This window comes from Rhinolophus hipposideros (assembly GCF_964194185.1).
Source record: "Rhinolophus hipposideros genome assembly, chromosome: 7".
NCBI lineage: Eukaryota > Metazoa > Chordata > Mammalia > Chiroptera > Rhinolophidae > Rhinolophus > Rhinolophus hipposideros.
In genome coordinates, this window is record NC_138053.1 from 61,844,617 (window position 1) to 61,867,192 (window position 22,576).

Below are 22,576 nucleotides of genomic sequence, written 5' to 3' on the forward strand. Positions count from 1 at the left end.
TTCCCTGACCACATTCCAGCTGTGCTACCTCGTGTAAATAACTGATATGTGTCTTATACAGCAGTTCTCCCTTATCCACGGTTTCACTTTCCGTGGTTTCAGTTACCCACAGTCAACCATGGTCTGAAAATATTAAATGGAAAATTCCAGAAATAAATAATTCATAATTTTTAAATTGCTACCATGTTTCCCCAAAAATAAGGCCTAGTCGGACCATCAGCTCTAATGCGTCTTTTGGAGCAAAAATTAATATAAGACCTAGTCGGACCATTAGCTCTAATGCGTCTTTTGGAGCAAAAATTAATATAAGACCCGGTCTTACATTAATTTTTGCTCCAAAAGACGCACTAGAGCTGATGGTCCAGCTCGGTCTTATCTTCGGGGAAACAGGGAAGTTATTCTGAGCAGCATGATGAAATCTTGCTCCCTCCTGCTCCACCCCACCCGGGATGTGAATCATCCTTTTGTCCAGCATTTCCACGGGTATAAGCTCTCAGACTGTTAGTCACTTAGCAGCCATCTCAGTTATCAGATCAACCGTTGTATCACAGTGCTTGTGTTCAAGTAGCCCTTGTTTTACTTAATAATGGCCCCAAAGCACAAGCTAGTGATGTTGGCAATTCGGATATGCCAAAGAGAAGTGCTTCCTTTTAAGTGAAAGGGTGAAAGTTCTCAATAAGGAAAGAAAAAAAATATCATATGCTGGGGTTGCTAGGATCTACAGAAAGAACAAATCTTCTATCTGTGAAATTGCCTAATTTATAAATTAAACTTTATCATAGATTAGTATATGCAGGAAAAAATGTAGCATAGATAGGGTTCAGTGCTATGCAAGGTGTTAGGCGTGTACTGGGGGACTTGGAACGTATCCCCTATAGATAAGGGGAAACTACTGTTTATGAGTTTCCTCATTTTTAAAGATAATAATACCCACCTCAGATGGTCAGAGATAATAATACTCACTTTGTGAGGTCTTTTACAAATTAAATGAGATAGTTGGTACACCCCTTATAAGTATCTGGCACATAGTAAATGCTTAATAAGTGCTTATTATTATTATTATTATTATTATTAAATAACATGTGTAATGTACCTAGGACTTAGCAGAGAAAGTATGTTCTATAAATGGTTACACTTACTACTAGTTCAAAAGCAGTAACAAGATACACTTTGATAAATCTTCAGTTATTCAAGCTAAATACACAGGCACATCTATCTGTAATTTTTAAATGTTTTATTGAAGTATAACATACATAAAGTGCAGACATCTTAAGTGTAAATTTAATTATATTTGACCCTGTTTTTAGGTGACTCTAAAAGCTAGTGTTTTCTGCTGAGTCTGTCAGAAGAAAGAAGATTAACTTACATAATTAAAAGACAGAAAAAGAAATGCAACATTGGATACATATACATATACACAATTTTTTACCAACAAACAGCATACATTTTATTTGTATAATTACCCACCATCTTCACTCATATTCTAAAGACTTCTTGGATTCACTAGAACATTGGCAGTTGTTGCCAAGCAGAGGTGATACTTTCATAAAAGTGCCTGTCAGTTTGACCTCTGTAGCACCCATGATTTAGAATCTTAATTTTTTTCTTTAATTGATTATATCTTGTGGGAAATTCAACAGCTTCTCTTGAAAGAGTTTGACAGACACATGTTTTGCATTTGAGTGAAGCATAAACACCATCATCTCCTGGCTTTGAAAATTCTTTATTCTGAAAAATTTACAAGCAAATGACAATTCCCATTAGCAACTCCTCTGCCTAGCAGTTGACATGTTTATTTTGGCAATAATTGTAAAGCTCATTCTGATATTCCTAAACATTCCAATGTGAAAAAGCAGGTGTCTTAGAACTGAAGCCACATTATTTTAATGTTATACTTTGCAACAGACATTTCACCAAAAAATATAAGTTAGCTACATGTAAAAAAAATAAAAATAAAAGGACACTATGATTATGACACTCTATTTGGCTTCATCTCTTGAACACTAAGTTGTTATAGGAGGCAGAGATTCGAAATGAGGAGTCTTTCATTCATATGAATAACCATCATCACTTTTGAGGGCCTTCTCTGCACTGGGCACTGTGCTGTCTGCATCATCTCTCGGAGTCTTTATAAAAAGCCCCGTACAATCGGTATCATCCGTTGTTACAGACAAAGAAACTGGGCTCAGAGAGATTATTATTTAGGCTAACTCATCTATGTGGAAGAGTCTGAATTCGAACCCAGGATTCTCAGACTCCAATACCCTAGACTTTTTCAAGCACACACAATAATTTTCTTCAGTTGTTCCATGTTAAGTATATTTAGTGTACTCAGAATATCATGTATGACTTCAAAGATCTGTTAGGGGTAGGGGAGTGGAAAGAGAGCTAAATGTTTATATTCATATGTGCATATACGTGTGTGTCTCACACACACACACACACACACACCCACCCCGTGATTCATTAGGGAATCTGCTTTCACTGAAGCTATATAAAGTGTAAAAACCTCACTGGTGTGGACTATTGAAGAGAAGGTCATATTGAATTACTGAAAAGTATGAATTTTAATTTCATTTTAAATAAAATAGATTTTACTAATATCTTATGGATTTCAAAAATGGATTCCCATCCATTCTCTAATTTCATGCTCACAAAAACCCCTTGAACTAGGCAGAGTTGGTATTAAACTAATTTTACAGGTAAGAAAAATATAGGCTGAAAAAGTTAAGTGCCTTTCTATTTAGTGTTAAACCCACACCTCCCTACAATACAGGGTGACCTAACAAATTCTTTCTGAATTACCAGATAATTATTGGATAAGAATGATATGTATTCTTATATTAATTATTCATATATAAGAGATTGCCTGAAGTGCTCAAAGATGTTATTTCAAACATTCCCCTTGTAATCACATTTCCATCATTCTTCTGTAAAACTTAACAAGACAGGGTTTGCTAAATGAAGTTTACTTCATTTCTGCCCAGATCCCGATAAAATTATAAATTCCAAATTAATAGGGTCTAAATAATTATGAGCTTATTATGGGGCTAAAAGCTGATAATGTTATTTGTTTCTGATATCTTTTTGCATTTGCTTCAGCCCCAATTTGAGCCTTTTATCTATTGCATTCCTCCCCCCCATTTCCTCATTAGAAAAACAGGACAAGAGAGGCATACAAGGAAGAATTACTTGTATGTGAATAAAATTAATAACCCGAAATTATAGAAGGGGGTGGAGAGGCATCTTTTTGGTAATTTATCATAATGTTTAGTAACAGCAATTTGCAGTAATGAAATAACTAATCTTTACTTCTCCTAGGTATGTGCCGTGTTTATCGGTTTATGCTTTACTTACATTTTTTTATGACTCCATTTGTTAAATTATTTAAACTTACAAGGCAACCTCTAACTTATTAATAGTAAAGCAGCCTTCTGAAATGGGAGTCATGCAAACACTTATTTCATTTTTTTATCCCTATTTTTAAGGGACCAAGCTGTTTCTGTCATTTACCCAGGGAATTATAGGGACTAAAAAGCTCAAGATCATTTACCACTGAGAACAGGTAACCCAGCTTGAACTCTAAGGGCTGTGAGAACTTATCTTTCTAAAGTAAACTTTATATAAAAGTCATCTGGGTGGAAATGTGGTTTTCCTCATGCTGGGTTTCCTGACGCTTTTAAAAGAGTCCTAAGGGATTAAGATGAGTGAGAGACAGACTGATAGCATGAAAGGCCCAGGGCTCTTAGAGGTATTTCTTCCATGATTAAAAAATAATGATTTTTTTTTGTTTGCCAGGTGCAAGGAATAAACACTCCTGGATTCCCTCTGTTCTGTCGTTTCCCTCTAATCTACAAACATGCCACAAAGACTTCTCTGTTCCTTCCCTCAATCGCATTTCTCATTCAGACGTCCTTCCTGTTTGGGGTTCTATTTCTTACTTCCATTTGGTTCTTTCCTTTCCTGTATGGGCTTCTGGGTTTGTTTGTTTTCAGGTTTCTCGCATTTTTCTATTTCTGAATTGTTGATCTCTACAGGACAATCTCCGTGTCTCACTCCTTTTTCATTTTGCTTCCTGTCTGTTATGTACCTCGTATGATTCATCATCTTTGTTTCTATTTATTTCTCTTCTCCTAGCTCTTATTTCTTTATCTCTGGCCTCTATTTCCTTTCCTTGATTCTCCTGTTCCCATCGCGATGCCCTTTGACCAAACATCCTCTCTCTACTCCCTACTTAAAGCAACGGAAGAAATGTGCCCCACTAGCATGGAACAGAAAGGATAGAATAGAGAACAGAAAGGTGGCAGACAGAACCTGGGAAGGGCGTGTTTAGTCATGTTAATAACTTCCCTATCCTCTGTGGGTCCCCTGCAGTCTCCTCCACAGTCTGCATGTGTCCCAAGCCTGAGAACAAGGCAAACACAAGGTGAGGCCTTGGGGACGGCAACTACGGAAGCTGTTTTTAAATTCAGTCAGGTCAGCATTCGTCTCAGAAACTACAAAACAGGATTGTATTTAAAGCACACAGTCACTCAGATCAGCTTTCCAACAAGCCAGAATCCATACCCTCTGGAATCTAAAACTAAAGGTAAGGGTAATCAGAATGTTTCCACTTGACCCTGAATTACTTTTAAACTACCTGTGGGAGGGTCTAATGCTGACCTCCGGAATAAATATCGCACTTCTCATGACTTGGCTAAGACCCAGCCCCACCCTTGGCATCTTTTATTTTAAAAATATTTCCAGATATGTTTATAAATAAATCACACGTTTTAGAACCGCCTTGCCACCACTCAATTGTAGAGCAGAGGAAAAATCCGTGACAGTGAACACTGGAAAGTTTGCTTCTCTCTTACCCTTCAGAAAGGGGGGGGGGAAAAAGCATCATAGTAAGTATTTAAAAACCAGATGAATAAAGGTCTCAGAAAAACAACTTTACCAGCCCAGCAGTAGTAAGACAACCAAACGTACAAACAACTTGACCTTTCTTCCTTCCCCTCCTGACACCTGGGGCCCTGACGCCAAGGGGGTCAGTCCTGAAGAATTGTGCACTCAGAAGTTTGGGGGCAGCAAGGACTGAAGAGACCCATTAGCACTGCTGCTCGGGAAGGATGAGGACAGAGCTGATTCCATTTTTCCTTTTTCAGGCAGGTGTCAATGTGTTGATTTTGAAACTGAGTCCCAGGGAAAACACCTCACTGTTCAAATTCTTCAAAACAACAACAAACCCTGCACTTTTCACATGTTTTTTATTTTGACAAAAGAAGTTTTTAAGTTTGTATTTTTAGGGTGAGGTAAATCGGGGAAATGACCCTAAATTTGTAACGTTGTTTACGAGGATCCTTTCTGAGGTCAGTCCTTCCTGCCCTTCCAACCTGGCCTACTCTTCAGACAAAAGAGAGAAGGGCTGGGTCTTAGGAGGAATGAAGACAAAGGCTCAGGGCTGAGGTTGTCTAATGTGGCACAGTGAGGTGGGGTCTAAACAGAAGGGTGTGTCCCCAGGCATAGGACCCCAGGAGTCCTTCCTAGGAAGGCAGCTTCAGGCCGAGGTCTGCCCACTGACGTGGGCAGAGCTAACGAGGAGAAATTACATACCGTCACGGGGGAACTCTTGGTCCGGGCGCCTCTCTGTAACAGCATCTGAGGATTTTTGTTTTCACTTCCTGGCTTCAAAAAGATAAAAAGATGAGCTGAGAACTGAACCCATATAACAGAAGGACACACACACAGAAAGGAATAAATTACATTCTCACAAATATACATACAAAAATTATGCACTGGGCTTTTAATTTCAGTGCTAATTTTTCCCCTCTAAGGATGGTTTAAAATAAAAAGACACAAGAAACAAAAATGAAACAAGAACAATCATTGGACAGGTAAGGTCCAGTTCCTGGTATTCTTGAGATTTTCAAGTTCAGTTGTTTGTGAACCCTCATGCCTCCGATTCCTGTCTCCATGGTCTCCATGGCTGGCACGAGAAGGGTCACTGCCTGGTCTCAGGGCCTTTATCCCCTTTGGGGAGCCAAGCAATCGTCCGAGTTAGGATGGTATGCTAGGCTGGGCTCTGCACCTCTCTTTCTCCTGCCACAGAGGGAAGGGTTTACTGGCTCTGCTTCTACCAAAAGAGAACTACCTCCAGGCCGATGTTCCCAGAAAAACCCACCAGCACAATGGAAATGCCATGAACTCCTGTTACTTATTTTGTCACACAAACATCCCATGCTGGCAGAGGCTGAGGTGTCATCCTTCCTTTTTCTGACCCTTGTTAAGGACGTGGGACTCGAGTAGATGTATTCGTTTCCTAGGGCTACCATAACAAGAATCCCAAACTGGGTGGCTCTCTATTTAATAAACAGAAACTTATTCTCTCACTTCTGGATGCCGGAAGTCCAAACTCAAGGTGCTTGCAGGGCCAAGCTCCCTCGGGAGGCAGTGGGGAAGGATCTGTTGCAGGCTCTCTCCCGGCTTCCGGTAGCCTCGGGCATTCCTTGGCTTTTAGATACATCATCCAGTCCTGTGTCCTCTTACTGTGTTCTCCCTGTGTCTTCACATCTTCTTCCCTCTGTGTGAATCTCGCTCTGTATCCAAATTTCCCCTTTTTACAAGGACACCAAGTCGTATTGGATTAGGGCCCACCCTAACGGCCTCATTTTAACTTGGCTAAATCTGCAAAGACCCTATTTCCAAATAAGGTCACATTCTGAGGTTTGGGGGCTAGTACATCAGCATATCTATGCTGGGGGACACAATCCAGCCAATGCCAGTCATCAAACTTGCCGTTTAAATATTTTCTCAACTTATAAGAAAAACTACTCTCTTGTTTTGTGGGCCAGCATTTGGAATGTTCTGCAATAACTAGATTCAAACAAGTGGCAAAGGAGAGCTGCTTCCATAGGTTAAATAGTGGCCTTGGCTTTAGAATCCTCTGCTTAGCCACTTCCCCTTGTGTGGCCTGCTCAGTTCCCTCTTCCGGTTTCCATGAATGAAGTGGGAATCTGATTTGTACTTTCAACTGAGGTTTCTCTTTTCTAAGCTCTCCTCCAGCATTGGGACACATCAGAGTTGCCTTTCCTTTCTATAACAGTCGCTCTCACCAGTAACAAAACACTTCTTATTGATGTGGTGGGGGGTGCTGGAAAAGGTGTTAACACAGGTACTTCTGGTTGCCCAATAGCAATTCACACACATTATTGTGCAATTATAAGTCTGAAAGTGAAACTTAAGTGTTTTAAGATGCTGAGATGGAAATTGAAAAGAGTAATCGTTGCGGCTGGGTTGTCACAGCATTTTCTTAATACAATCAGAGCATATTTGGGTCAATGAACATCTCATCTCGGGTTCTCCTAATTCTCTCAGCAATATTCATAACAAATCCAAGACAGCAGTTGTATCCTCCAGGATACAAAGTGACACGGTTGATCACCTTTCATTTCCGTCGCACTCCTGCCCCCCCCAGATTCTCATACCATCCTCCTAACTTAGGGCAACAAATGTGATAAGCAGACGAGAAAAATGATGAGGTGCAAACTGTGGGGGCACAGCCCAGGTGGTCTCTGGGGGCACCGGGGCCTGGATCTCCAGCCTATAGCTCCTTTCCTTTCAGCCTGCTGCTAGTTCCATGCAGAGGCTGGTGGTACACTAAAACATGTTGATTTCATTGACAGGTTGGGCTAGTTTTCAGTGTCTTGTTTGGACGTTCTGTTTTGATTTTGATTTTCCAGTTTTTCTAGTTGGGCAAGACTTGGGTAGATAAGTTGGATCAGAGGAGAGAGCTCTCACTTATCCCACTCTGACTACAAAGGTGCAGGTGAAATTTAAAAGGGAAATGGGTGAGAGTAAGCTTAGAAGAGCCAGGTGAGAGACAGAGCCAAACCCTTGTTTTTGCATAGAGCAGACAGGAGTGATTCATGCAAAAGTGGGAGGGAGGACTGGAGATCCTTTCTTTTTTTTAAAATTTTCCCACCAGTTGGAAAAATTTATATTTTTCTTTTTGATAATCCATGAGCACTGTACAAAATTAAACAGTACAGAGAAAGGGAAGATTTCTGTGATCTCAACACTTCCCCACATTGTCTAGGGGGGCCACACTGATGATACTTCAGCGTATTTCTTCCAGACTTTTTATATAGGTTTACATCTCAATCTAAATAGAATCATTAACAGGGTCATAACATTCTGATTATTCTGTACCTGTTCTTCCTTTTATTATAGGGCAGAGATTTTTACGTCTCAAACCATGAAGATGTAACCTATCAAACAAAATCTTTCACATTTTAAAATACAGCAATTCTTGCACAGATTCAAAGCATACAGCAAGGTACAAAATCAAATAAAAGTCTTCCGTTCTTTACCTCTAGTCCTTTTTCCCGACGTTAACCACAAAACTCCACTAACAGTTTCCTATATATCGTTCCAGAAAATACAATTAATAATATTTCCATATATGTACGTATAGAAATTATTTTGTTCTGTACCTTGCTTTGTTTATGTAATACATCATGATATTTTAAAGCATCTATATATAGATATACCTTATTCTTTTACACAAATCTGTAGTATTCCATTGCATGAATACATCATTATTTAATCAATCAGTTCTCTATTAATGGCCACCAGATTTTGTAAGAAAACAAGCAATTCTAGAATAAACATATTTACACATACATCTCTGGACACAGAATAAAATATTGGTGCTCATTTCGCCACATTCTCACCAGCTCTGGGCATTAGCACTGTATTTACTGATTTATCTTTTTACAAATATTTTGCCAGTTTGGTGATGTTTTGCTTTAGCTTTCATTACTTTGGTTATTAAGGAATCTCATCCCATTTTATACGATTTGCTACCCTGAGTTGCGTGATCATGACTTTTGCCTTGGTGTTGTTGAAATGTTTATCTTTTTCTTATTGATTTAAGAGAGGATGATTGTTTTTCAAATGAAAACATGCATCTAGAACATCAATGATTTAAAAGGCATGTATTTTCACATATTCATAATTCTGTAGTACACTCAACAGAGACCAAGCTGAAGTTTACATCTGTTAAAGCAAATTTTTCCTAATAAAGTGTAAATCATGTAAAAAAAAAAAAAAAGATACAGGAGGAAAAAACAGCTTGTTTTCCAGTGTCTCTGGCCATGAGAAGAGCACTTTTAGAGAGACAGTGAACATGCTAAGGAAATCCTTCTTATCTATGTAACATTCATTCCTCATAAGCAACTCTTTGCTATCCTATCTTAAGATACACATTAGTAAAAATAATAAAACAATTCTAAGTGACAGATGTCCACTCATTCTGATTCCCCCTCAGTCCAGATTACCAAAGTTTTCTTATAATACTTAAAAACAAGCCATTTTACAGAGCCAGTGACATCATAATGATCAGCACTGCACTCATTTTCACTCCCTCACACACATTTTCCTACTGAATGAGTGGCTTCCTTGTTTAAATATGGAATTCACTGATCATAAAATGGATTCCATCCAGATACAAAATGTGAAAAAATGAACTCATGGGAAATGACCCTTGAAATGCACACCACCCTCAAGGCTTGAAAGGATTTTCTATTTCATCAACTTTAGATGAGCCATAATAATAAAACATAAAATATTATACAAAGACTAGAAACATCAAGAGTCACATACCTCATAGTTCTTCCCAAATCTCATTTTCTTAGCCTAACTCCTTCTCAGCATATACAGAGGGTCCACTTGGCCTCTCTCCAGGAATCACAAGCTTTGGTTGGGCTAAGGGTTCCTTCTTTGTGCTTCTAGAACAATCTGTGCATGCCTCTCCCCTATCACTTGCTGTACAATTTTGAAATGATATGGAAAGTGTCTTCTCCCCACCTTGATCGCCAGCTTCACAGGTTATGAACCATGTGGTATTCTTTGTGTGCCTGCCAGCTCTCACAGTGGCTTCTCAGTAATGACTTGTTTTGGTGTGTTATTGTTAATATTTTGAACTATGTGGAGAATAGCTTGCTCCCATTTTTGCTCAGCTGTGGCAAACACAGCAGATTGCCCACTTAACAATCTTTGCTGCCCCTTGCCTTGATGACAGGTTTGATTTTGTTTGAAGTTTCACTCGCCACAAAGCTATGTGCTCAGGAAATGAGTCTTCTTGCTGAGATGGCATGGGGCATGAATGGTGACTGGTCTGGGCAATCTTGGCCGTCCCATTCCCCTGGCCTATGTATGATGGCCCAATCCTAGCCAATGAGATCTGAGAGTAAGTCATCTGGGGAGCTTTGGGAAAAGGCTTTCTTCTAGTATAGACAGACTCATGAAGGAGATCCCACCTCTTTTACTGGGCATTACTGTATTGCATGGGATATCTGTAACTGTGGCAGATATCTTGCAACATGAGGACATCCTCAACCTGCTAAAGACTGCAGAGACATCTTCCATGGTTGGGCTGGAGCTGCCCTGCCTGCAGATTTCATTGAGAGATAATTAACCTCTGCATGTATCGTAATGGTACATCACCACACTTCATAAAAATGGGGAGAAACCAGAGGGGATTTAGGAGCCCTTGGCTGGGGGAAACAGAGTCAAAATCAAAAGTTAAAAGGAATCAGGTTTTATCTTATGGTAGAGAAGCCTGTGGATAAACTTGGTTGCTGTTTTCAAGCTCAGGGAGGGTTTTATGGATGAGGTAACAGTTATTCCCCATGACTTCTGAAGATTTAACTGGAAGAGGAAATTGAATTAAAGCAGGAGAGACTCTGGCTGGATTTAAGTGAGAATTTGCCTGTAGGGATGATAAAACCCTGTCATGGGCCACTGAGGATGAGAATCTGTCCCTTTGGAAAGGGACAAGAATGAAAACCATGAGTCTCTGAACAGTTTATTATTCACCTACTTAAAGCAATGAGAATAACCAAATGACTACTGGAAATTTGTAATTTTATGCTACTCTAGATTACAGAAGCTACTGAAATTTAAATAGATGAGGAATCAGCTACAGACCCCCAAAAGCATTCATTGGGCTATAAGTTTGATCCGACAAAGCTGGAAATACCTGCTTTAGCCCTATCAGGCCAAATGTCAGCCTGACTCCAGTTTATAATTTACGTTGAACACACACTACTTATCAGAGCTCTGTGAACAGTCACATGCCCAGAATGAGGACTTTGCATGAGAAATGTAGCCTCGGGGAAGGTGGCTGATTGGCTGCTTATTTCCGGCGTGTCCATTAGCAAGGCTGATCCTAATCTGAATCCACTTTTCGATGGAAGAATGTAAAAAAGAGTGTTGGATTTGGTGAGTTCTCTGACCATGTTGACATTCTAAGGACACACAGTATTCAAGTCACCTGGCTGCCAAGTGCAGAGCAGCCACCCATTCCTGAATCCAAGGCCTGGGTTAAAGGAACTGCTCAAACAAATTATACTGCAAGTTGATTTACTAGCTGTGAAATTAGGGCCTGGATCATAATGAACCCATGACAGTAACTACCTCTCCTCTTACAACCAATTGTATATAAAAGCTATTATTAGCAAGATTCCACATTAGCCCCAGGAGCTACTGTAAATACAATAAAGGCATATTAAAATCGGTTTTAAAAGGTTTGCTCTTGTGGATTCGATTCTGTGCATATCACCACCTCATTTTACTGAGATCGCGGCTAGAATATTTCTAAACTTGTAAGAACAAATCCGAAAATGAAGATTATGTGTACTGAAACTCATTCTTTCACAAATCAACAAGGACTCTTTTGGTCATAGCAGGCCTGTTTCCACTGAGGCTTTTACTGAAACAGCAGGAGCTGACACAGATACTGGCAGTAAATGTGAGTCCCCTCCCAGCCCCCTTTCTCCTTTTCCTTTGCACGATTCTCCAACTCTCCTTTCCTCTCGTATTTGAAACTCCCTTCACGCCCTGCCTATGTCTCCAGTGCACTGGGGCACGCACTCCTGACAGCTCACGAGCCCTGGAAACAGCCTGCGGGTTTTGAAAGACCTTCAGATGACACGTGGTGAGGAGCTGTGTGGGCTACTGCTGTCTTACCCTTTCCCTCTCCCACCCGCTGGTGCTTGCAGTGGATGGAGGGAAGTCTGTAGATTTAGTTGGTGCCAACCTGACTGTGTTGTTCTGGCCCTCAATCTTTCCCTTCAGCTCAAAGTACGGAACAAGCCCTCACACAGGAGGCCGGAACCGGACATTTTAGCTTGGGAGTCACGCAGACCAGGGAACAAACCCTCCTCTGCCACCTAATAGCAGTAGGTTTTTAGGCAAGATATTTAATCTCTAAGAACCTCAGTTTCCTATAAAAAGAGGATAATGCCTACTTCCCACATTGTGAGGATTAAGTAACAGACACTTTAAAAGCATTTATCATTCAGTGTCAATATAGAGAAGCAAATACCCCTTTTTACAACAATAAGAGACTTCTAAATACCTGCGCTCGGAACCCAGCAATAGACAGTATGCCGCTTGCACTACAGTCATTTTCTTTAAAAAGAAACCCCAGCATAGGGCCTCCTACCCCAGGAAAATATGTGCAGAGCCGAAGGACCTCATCCCAAGCACAGGGGAGACTACTTTCCTAGAACCATGGAGGCGATAGCAATATTGCATGTAGCACATGCCTCACTGGGACACCGGAAGGTTAATGAGATAACATCTAGGTGGAAAGTGCTGAGTGTGCTAAATATTACCATGTTGCAATTACCCTGATGCTGGAGCAAGCTCTCCTTTGTCCAGATTATTCAAGAGCATGCGGCTCGGAAAGAGAAGGTGCAGCAGATGGGATGTAATGTAGGCAAGTCAAACACACCCTATCCCAGGCAAACTGTTCAGTGACGTTGGGATCCGCAAATAGGGGAAGGACTTCGGCCTCTGTGTTGCTGCAGTTCAAGTGTTTCACTTTCTGGCTTTACAGTGATCTTGTGCCACGTTTCTGTGGAGCTTCCGAGAGGCCCCTGACTGCACAGCCGTGGTGGGCCCACTCATCAGCCACCGGACCTGGGGCGAGCCACACTACCTCTCTGAGCTGGGAAGTGGAGAGAATAATCGCCACCTATTTCACTCAGTTCTGAGGCTAACAAAGCACAAGGGCTTTGAAAATTATAAAGTGATGCACATGAATGTAAACTATTAGTTACCACTTGCTCTTCTCTTCTTCCTTATCTGACCACAGCCAGTGTTAAGAAGTAAAGGTCTCTGATTCTACTTGCAGGTCACCAACCATCATATCACAAAGTCTAGTTGAATTTCCACAAGGCTGAATTATGGATTAGGAGCACTAGGAAAAGAAGGTACTATTGGTTCTATTTTTAAGGACCAGCTTATCCACGGCTCAGTGCTTACAGCTTGTGGATCCACTAAGCCACGCTATTCTATAGAAATAGTATTAGCTTTTACGTATGTAGCACTGGGATTTTTCAAAACCCTTCCACATATATTATCTCATGGTGGCGTTTAATGTCTCTCTGTAGGTCTCTGTCTCTCCCAACTAAATCTTTTGGTATACCTGCTTTTCTCCTCACTGTTTTTCAGCACTTTGCCTCTGGAAAAGGCACAAACCCAGAGATTCAGGGAGCCAGGGCGTGACCCCAGCAGTCTTACTGGATGTGGGCCTGTGGCAGCAATGACTAAGGAAATGAAGACGGCTCTGAGCTGCCCAGCCGGTCTCATAGACCGGACACAGACAGCCCTGTTCATAGGAAGACAAGCGTCCCTCCACGACCCGCGGTCACCAAAGCAGTTTCAGGAAAGGCTCCCCTGTTCCCAGACCTTGGCTGCTGATGACTGACAAACCAGCCCCTCAATAATCTTATTGTACGTTTTCAAAATAATTCTCTGTAATGCCCCAAGAATGTCTGAACTTCTGTGTGAACTCGGTAGTTTGCATATTTTTCATCTTATTAGTGGGAACTGCGATAGACAAGGCCCATGACCTTGCCTTTCCATGCATGCAAGGAAGGGCAGTCTCTCCTGCTGGTGACCTCGCAGTGCCCTGCTGTCTCCTGATTCTCCCTCACTCACTCCAGTCTCTTTCTTCCCTCTCTATCTTCACAACCAATGTTAAGAAAGAAATAGCTTTGCTTTGAGGACAGGGTCCTCTTTAGAGAATGCCACAAGATTCTGGTTCTGAATTTTCGTGAAGCAAGATTCTGAAAGGAGAGAGCAGAGCTGGTGCTGCCTTGGAGAGCCTGTTTACTCTGACCCCATGCCGCTGGGACCGCTGGGATCGCTGGGAAGGGAGCACTCAGCTTCTGATTTCAGGATGACTGCACACGACCCCAGTTCTAATATAGCTTGTCATTCATAAATCCCAAGACATCACAGGCCCAACCAGATGTGATGTGGCCTGGCCTAATCCTTCTATGGTGATGCAAAGGAGAATGGAAGTTAATCCTTAATTAAAAACGAGACCTGATATTGGAAAATTGAGGTTTTAAAAATGCTTGGACTGGGCCTATTTGAGAGTATAGTCAAGTGTATGGATACATCGATTTAGGAGATACTGTCTTATTTTGTTAGATGCAGCTAATCATACAGAATCATAAAGAAGATAAATACCACATTTCATAGCTATAAGAAAGTGCTTCCCCAAACCTCCGCCTAGGCTTCGGCTACACACAGCACAATATACTTTGATCCACACATGTGATTCTTCTCCATGAATTTCTAGTTGGAAGTATCTGTCACAGAAGAAATAGCCTCAGAGTTAAGGGCCTACAACAAGGACAAGGGCCGCACTGGTAAATAACATTTAAAAGTAATTCCCAAGTATTTGCTTAAGTCATCCATTCACTTATGTATTTATTCAGTTTTTCACAAGAAACCTTTATTCATAACTAACTTTGGATACAATACCTTGTATGTATGCTACATACAATGAGAAGATATAGTCATTCTGGCCATTAAACAACTAAAAATCATGGTCAAGCAGAAAGAAATTTACCTCTCAAACTAAACACCACTATAAGAAATGTCAGTGCAATTGTGTTATTAATAACCAAGTGACGGCTATAGAACATGAGGCCTGGGATCTGAGAAAGACAGACGAGCCTAAGTCGCCAGGCAAAGATCAGTGCTGAGCGGGACCTTAAAGGACAGAGAGTGAAGAATTTCAGCCGTGTTTCCACCTTTCTCTCACAACAAAAGGCAGAAGGAACTGTGCTCTTTTTTCATTGCTCCTCAAGGCTGAGATTCAGAGCGAGAAATAGCAGATTTGAGGATACACAGATTCAGTATCCTCCTCACACCCCAAAAAGTTAGAACTGACTCTAGCTTGAGGGATGAGCCCTTTAAACTAGTAGCACCTGCTTCAGAAGAGGCCTTCAGTCTTTAGTTGAATGAATGAATGAATGACCAAGATGGTCCCCAGAAGAACTGCCCCACTCCCAACTTTCACTCTCTTCCCAGGTGCCCTTGCAGCCTCCTGAAGTGAAAAAGGCAGAACTTGTCCCCAGGCTCTGTAAATGACTAGATTCTCATTGACAGCTTCCTTCCTGCAGAATGAGGTTATGCGATTTACAAGGTAGTAATGTTAGGTTGTTTTCACTCGTTGTTCACATTTCCTTGGGCACCTGAATGAGAACGTTTCTTGGGTCAGCACCTAGATACCTCCTCAGCTTTTCTAGATATTGGCAATTGCTTTCCAAAGCAGCTGCATCAAGTTACACCCCCACTGACAATGTATAATAGTTCCTGTTTGATTACATCCTTGCCAGAACTTGGTCACCAAGATGAGAAGGGTAAAGTGACATCTCATTGTTTCACTTTGCATTTCCCTGATTACTGTCAAAGGTGAGTCTTTTCTCTGAAACTCCTATTAGATCAATGTGAGAGCTTATCTACTCTCTAAGTCTCTTGGCTTCCTTTTCATACTTGTCATCTCTTTGTCTCTTTGTTCTATTTTATGAATAATGTCTTCCAGTTCACTTGCTTATTTATATTTTTACTGTGACTAATCTTCTGTTTAACCAATCCATTGGATTTTTAATTTCAGTGATAACATATTTTTATTTTTAGGAATTCTGTTTGTATTGCAAATTTTCAACATCATTACTTTTAGTCTCTTTTTTCCTTATATATTTTAATCCCCTTTATTATTACTTTTTGCCAATTAAACATCCATTCATTTTATGTATGACTGATAATTATAATATCCAGTGTCATTCGGGGTCTGATTCTTTTGTTTTTGTTTTTTTTGCTATCCCCCACGGTGTCTTCATTGCTTGTGTGTTTTGTGAGTTTGGCCGGTCGGCAAGATTCTCTGGTGTTTCATTGTGCAAATATTTGGAGGCTGACTTGAAGGTGGGTGCCTGCAGAGAATATTGGTTTTATTTCTGCCATGTGCTTGGAAGTAACTAACACCTGAAACCACTTTAAAATAAATTTTTAGCTTAATGTTTTTAGGTTTTCACAGATAATGGAAATTTTGGACCACACACCCCTGTGTGAGTTTGCTTGTGCTTATGAATTTTCAGGGGAGATTTTTCTCCCCCTCCTCCACCCCCTCCTCCCCCTCCTCAAGATAAACAAATTTCCTTTTGTTATCCCCATCTGTGAGGTGGGTTTATATGTAGTTCACCTGTATACTGAAGGTGTGGCCCACTGGAGTCCTAGCTTTATTTGGGGGTCTCTTTATTAGAATTCACCTTGGTTGGGCCCTGGCCTTGGTCTCCGCTTTATCTTAGGCCACCAACAAGACCCAAGGTTAATGCCAGCAGGGCTCTAGCGATGCGCCATAGAGAAGGTGGAATTCAGAGCACTCTTACCTTTCAGGACTCCTGCTTTCACTTTATTTACCTCTGAATATTTCTTACTCTCCTACTAGCTTAGTGATGCATTTACAAATAATTTTTAGTTTTGATAGTTTATGTAGCATTTTTAGTTTTTTTCAGTGAAGGGATGTTCAGAGTATCTAATTTGCCATACGGAAGCAAACAGAAGTTCTATTAAATCATTTATTGCATTTTTCTGTATGTTTGTAGTATTTTGTATCTAAAGGAATAACAATTCTAAGAAAAACTCCTGGAAGAAAATAGGCAAAAAAAGTGTTAAATTAGGATGGTGTGATTATTGGTGAGTATCCCCTTTCCTCATTTTTCTGTACGATGTACATACAAAAAATTAAAGTTGGTAATCAAATGAAAGTCTTTAGGATCACATATTAAATAATGGTTCAGTTCCATTAACTGAAATGCCAAGTAATTCTTAACTAATTTTAATCAAGTAAGTTTAGAGAGCAAGTATACCTTCCCTCTGAAAAAGAACGAAGAAATAGGTAACACTGAGAATTACTAAATGCACGAGTATAAAACCACTACCTAACTTTAAAATACATAAAATGATCTTATCTAGAGCGTGTTCTGAAAGAGATGAATACATAGTTTCCCCTTAAAAAACAATGTGATGTTTCTAATAAAAACATCTTAGGAAAATTAAAATTTAACACTGTGGGGACAAAACCCCAAAAAACAGTTTCCAGGCTCTCGGCCTCACATAGAAAGGTGCTGGCTCGGGTAGTAAATGGCCATCAACTGTGATCAGATGCCAGCAGCTGTGGCTAGTTGGCCGTCAGCTGTAACCCGTAGGCCATTGGCCACTAATATAACGGCTGTGGCTACGCTAGCAGGAGGGGAATGGGGGCTAGCAAGAAGATGGTGGCTGGCAAGCGCGGACTGCTGTTAGGCAGATTATGTAGATCCTGCTTCCTGTGTCTCCAGCCCAGCCGCCAGCGAGAATATATTGGTTTGACTCCCCTACTTATGGCTCCATGGGTGTTCCTTTTTGGCCTTACCGTGTCCTGTGTTCTTGGGCGGGGAGTAGGAGCTGAGACCCTGCACGACAAATGGCGCAGCGAGCAGGGTCCCCCGCGTGACACTTGGCGTAGTCGGCAGGATACGGTGCTGGCCAAAGCTTTCCGAAGGGCAGTGGAGCAGTTTGTGCGTATGAAAGCTCAGTCTGAGGAAGACCAGGAGGAGCAGCTGCCGGAGAGCTCGATTCCCGTGGAGGGGTGGAAAGACGTGGATGGTTCCCCAACCAGCAGAGGCCGGAGAAAGCGGAGAAAGCGAAGGTTGTTGCCGCCCTGTGGGCTGGGAACTGCTTGCTGAGGCAGCCCAGATGCAGGACTTTTAGTCCCAGGAGGAAACGCTTGCTGAGTCCTCCTTGGGAGATGAGGGTGAGGTCAAGGTCATCCCTCACCCCCAGGACAGCCCTGGCGAATGACTATGGACTATGGGGAATTGCCTTCTATCCCTAATTTAATGGACGCTTGACTGTTTGGGAACATACCATCATGTAGTGGGACTGGTTGATGTTTGCTTTTGTGTCTTGACTGGCCGCCATTGATAATATGTAAGCACCTTGATGTGAGCCGCTGTTGTTCCAGCACGGTACCCCGAGAGGCACAGAGAGAGAGTGGCAGTGCCCTGAGGCCCTGGCTGTGTCCAGGAAGTCTGGCTGTGTCCAGAGAGAGTGGCAGTGCCCTGAGGCCCTGGCTGTGTCCAGGAAGTCTGGCTGTGTCCAGAGAGTGGCAGTGCCCTGAGAGGCCCTGGCTGTGTCCAGGAAGTCTGGCTGTGCCCAGAGAGAGTGGCAGTGCCCTGAGGCCCTGGCTGAGTCCAGGAAGTCTGGCTGTGTCCAGAGAGAGTGGCAGTGCCCTGAGAAACTCTGGCTGTGCCCGGGGAGACAGGTGGTACCCTAAGAAGCCCAGGAAGTCTGGCTGTGACCAGAAGTACTGTGGTGGTCCCCTGAGAAAACCTGGCTGTGCCCGGGGAGACAGGTGGTACCCTAAGAAGCCCAGGATGTCTGGCTGTGCCCAGAAGTACTGTGGTGGTGCCCTGAGAAACCCTGGCTGTGCCCAGAGAGCCTGGCTGTGTTCAGGATAGTGCATTTACCTCCAGGCTCCTTGCACAGGGCCCCTCGCAGAAGACGCTTGTTGCGTAGATTGTGAGGCGAGACCCTGTAGGGGTGGAGTGTGGGGACAAAACCCCAAAAAACAGTTTCCAGGCTCTCGGCCTCACATAGAAAGGTGATGGCTCGGGTAGTAAATGGCCATCAACTGTGATCAGATGCCAGCAGCTGTGGCTAGTTGGCCGTCAGCTGTAACCCGTAGGCCATTGGCCACTAATATAACGGCTGTGGCTACGCTAGCAGGAGGGGAATGGGGGCTAGCAAGAAGATGGTGGCTGGCAAGCGCGGACTGCTGTTAGGCAGATTGTGTAGATCCTGCTTCCTGTGTCTCCAGCCCAGCCACCAGCGAGAATATATTGGTTTGACTCCCCTACTTATGGCTCCATGGGTGTTCCTTTTTGGCCTTACCGTGTCCTGCGTTCTTGGGCGGGGAGTGGGAGCTGAGACCCTGCACGACAAATGGCGCAGCGAGCAGGGTCCCCCGCGTGACAAACACTTTCTCATTAAATAGTACAATTCTTTAAAAATCTTTTTGAATTTCTTAAATATGTAAAAATGGCTGCATAATGTTTCTTAAGTAAATAATTCAAGTTCATGCCACATTGATTACAGTATCTCAGTCTTCTGAGTATTTGTGGACTGATGGTACCCAGCTTTATGGTACCCAAATGTCTCGACACTACCGTAGAAAATACCACTTCTGACCTCCTTATCATCCCACATTCATCAACAGGAGGTTATCAAACTCTCAAATTGTTGCCTACATGGTGGGCAAAAATGGTACCTCATTGTGGTCTTTCCCCTTTTTGACAGCAGCATAATATATCATTACATGAAAGTAAAATAATCTGTTTTTATCTCAATAACTTCTCTATTGATAGTGTTTTAAGTTCTTTCCAATTTTTTGTTATAAACGATGCCACAAACAATTTTTTTGGTGCATACATCTTCACACAATTGTTTTCTTACATCCTTAGGATAAATTCAATATTTTGCTACATGTTGCCAGACTGCCATACTTTGGAGGAGGCTCAAGTTCTTACTTTAGATAAAAGTTCTACATAAAAATCTAAATTCCTAGATTAAATTTCTAGAACTAAAATTTTTTCCATTTATATTTTAAAATTTTACGTTTTATTACTTTAAAGTCTCACTGCCTCCCATTAGCTACCGATGTATCATGCTTTCAGAAAAAATATGTAAATACAATAGCCCAAGTATACAAAACAAATAAGTTAGGGAATGACGATTTGCATTACAAAATTATTATTTGCTTTACAAAATGGCACCAATTTAAATTGAAAGCACTTTGAGAATATTTGAAATATGACCAAATTTGCAAAAATTCAATTTATACATAACTTTTCCAGAATATCTCATGCACACAAAGTGAGGTATATTTGTTGGAACAGGATTTTATGAATCTGTGTTTGATTGAATCTGCTGCTGCTTTTTTGAGAGGCAAATTGTATACAGTATAAGGAATCCATGAAGGATTAACAGAACTGTAATTATGTGATATTTTTTCTCTAAAGCTCTTTTTTTTTTTTAAAAGCCTGTGCTTCAAAAGTAGAAAGAATATGCATTTCCCCTCCCCTGCCTTTCAGACTTCCAAATGCATGCCAGCCAACAGAGTGGCATATGGCACATAACAGGCACAGTCAACCTCCCACCAGCTTATTTGCAGAACCAACAGTACATATTGAACTAAACCACACCTCATGTCAAAAGACTTTTAATCATGCTTTACCCTTTGGTGTAGGAGAATGGTGGTAGTCGGGGGGCGGGGGGAGGTGGAGGAGTGAGACCTGGCTGTTGGCAAGATCACTGAAGGGAATAGAAATATATCATTACCGGGCAGGGTGGTGGCCTTCTTATTCACTGGCTCTAATTCCCTTGCCAGACAAATGAAATGACAATGCTGTAGGGCTTAGAAAAACTGGGGCAACTCTGGGGCAGTGGGTGGCCAAAAATGTATTAATGACAGCCTGCCTGGGCCTTTGAGTGGCAGATAAAGCACAGATACACACTCCCCACATTTAACCAGCGCCAGTACTGTCTACCAGTCAGGCAGTCTTTTGTTTCAATCACTCATTTTTTTTTCAGCCTGATTCAGAAATATGCAACATACCATTGAAAACACTTTTGTTTTTGTAAGAAAGGTTTAATATAGAAGCTTGAGAGGGGCATTTTTGCAGCAAATTCGGGAATCCCCGACTGCACCCTGCCCATAATTAGCCTATGGCCTTCAGAATAGGCCTAGGAGGAGGAAGGTGGGCATAGGCCAGGTCCTCTCAGCACTTCCCTTCTTCCTTTCCTCACTCCTGTCCCTCAGCTCCCATGAGGCCATTAAGCTGTACGCAGCACTTTCCAGATGCCCACTGGTCACCTCTAGATGGCCAAATGAAGTGCTGTGCCCAGGGCATGTTTGGCACTTTCAGAGTTTATGGACTCAGGACTAGAAAAAGAATTGACCCGTTTTATTTTTTGAGGTCGGTGGGAAATCAATTCGTGGGAAAAGGACTAGACTGGGTATCAGAGACTTGGGTTTACTCCCAGCTGGGCCACTACTTAGCCATGTGACCTTGGGCAAGAAACTCAATCCCTCCAGACCCAAGTTTTTTTAGCTGGAAAATGAGGGTTGAACTAAGGGATCTAGGGAGCAAAACAGATCCAACTCACTTGATCGATTTTGTGTGTTTGTGGGTGCTGTTTCTGTGCAGCTGTGTATGTGTATATGTGCAGAGTATAAAAAGATAAACCCAAAGGAAAATGGATTAAAGCAACCACAGTGTAAACACTCAGAAGTGAAAGTAAGCAGCTGGAATGAGGAGGAGGTGTGTCCAAGGAGAGAGCGTCCCATTGGCCTGTATAACAAGTTACCCTGTAATTTAGTGGTGTAAACCAAACACCAATTTGTTAAAAAACAATTAAAAAAATATTTTGTGGGGTATGACTTCAGAAAGGGCTTGGTTGCTTTGCTGTCATTGGGGGTTTCTCATGAGGTTGCAGTCAGATATTGAAGGGGACTGCAGCCTGCTGAAGGCTCAATGGGCAGCGTGGCCAAGATGGCCCATCTGTACGGCATGTGGTAGATGCTGGAAGCTCAGCTGGGCTGTGACGAGAGCTCTTTCCAGCAGGACTTTCTTAGGGGAGGCAGACTCCTTATGTGGCGGCCCCCTTTGGCCAGAGTAAGCGTCCCAAGAGAAAAAAGCAGAAGTGTCATGGCCTTTTCAGATCTAGCCAGAGAAGTCACACAGCAACATCTCTGCTGTACTTTATTTGGTAAAGCAGTCACCAGCCCATCTTGATTCAGGGGAAGGGACAGCATTCCTGCTTTTGATGGGAGGATGTTAATGAATGTTGGGGTCAAATTTTAAAAGTGCCACAGGCACCTGATAAGAATGCTCCAATATTTTGCAATTCTTTGAAATGTCTTGATAGTTTATATACTTTAATCAGCTTTCTGAGATAAGAGGCTTCCTGAATAATCTGGTTTGCTGAATGCTTCTGAAGTGAATGTACTTAAAGAATCACTGAGCTTTTCAAGTAAATTATATAGCTCCGAATCTGAGGTAACTCACCTCCGCAGCTGCTTGATGTGAATAGTTAGCTACAGAACTCCTCAGTGCGGCGAATAGGCAGAGAGCTGTGAAAAAGCAAATAACCAGACTATTATTTCTAGACTGATTTGGATGCTTTG

The 22,576-nt window shown here is 41.9% G+C and overlaps 1 protein-coding gene across 1 annotated transcript; it reads right to left on the bottom strand.

The window, feature by feature from the left end:
- Positions 1-1,227: 1,227 nt before the first annotated feature.
- LOC308500188 (uncharacterized protein) lies at positions 1,228-22,487 on the bottom strand. The gene is made up of 4 exons (XM_081054427.1): positions 22,458-22,487; positions 6,373-6,595; positions 5,596-5,663; positions 1,228-1,728 (listed from the first exon to the last, which is right to left on the bottom strand). Exons 2-4 carry the CDS (start codon positions 6,506-6,508, stop codon positions 1,504-1,506), a joined length of 429 nt encoding a protein of 142 aa, XP_080910553.1. The 5' UTR covers positions 6,509-6,595; positions 22,458-22,487; the 3' UTR covers positions 1,228-1,503.
- Positions 22,488-22,576: the final 89 nt, after the last annotated feature.

What these genes read in the sequence shown, in the direction of transcription:
- LOC308500188 (XM_081054427.1), bottom strand. Translation starts at nt 6,508, where the DNA reads ATGATGTATCTAAAAGCCAAGGAATGCCCGAGGCTACCGGAAGCCGGG. An exon ending in TGGACTTCCGGCATCCAGAA is followed by an intron (nt 5,664 to 6,372) that starts GTGAGAGAATAA and finishes TTTTGAAGCCAG; the next exon opens with GAAGTGAAAACAAAAATCCT. An exon ending in CCAAGAGTTCCCCCGTGACG is followed by an intron (nt 1,729 to 5,595) that starts GTATGTAATTTC and finishes TAAATTTTTCAG; the next exon opens with AATAAAGAATTTTCAAAGCC.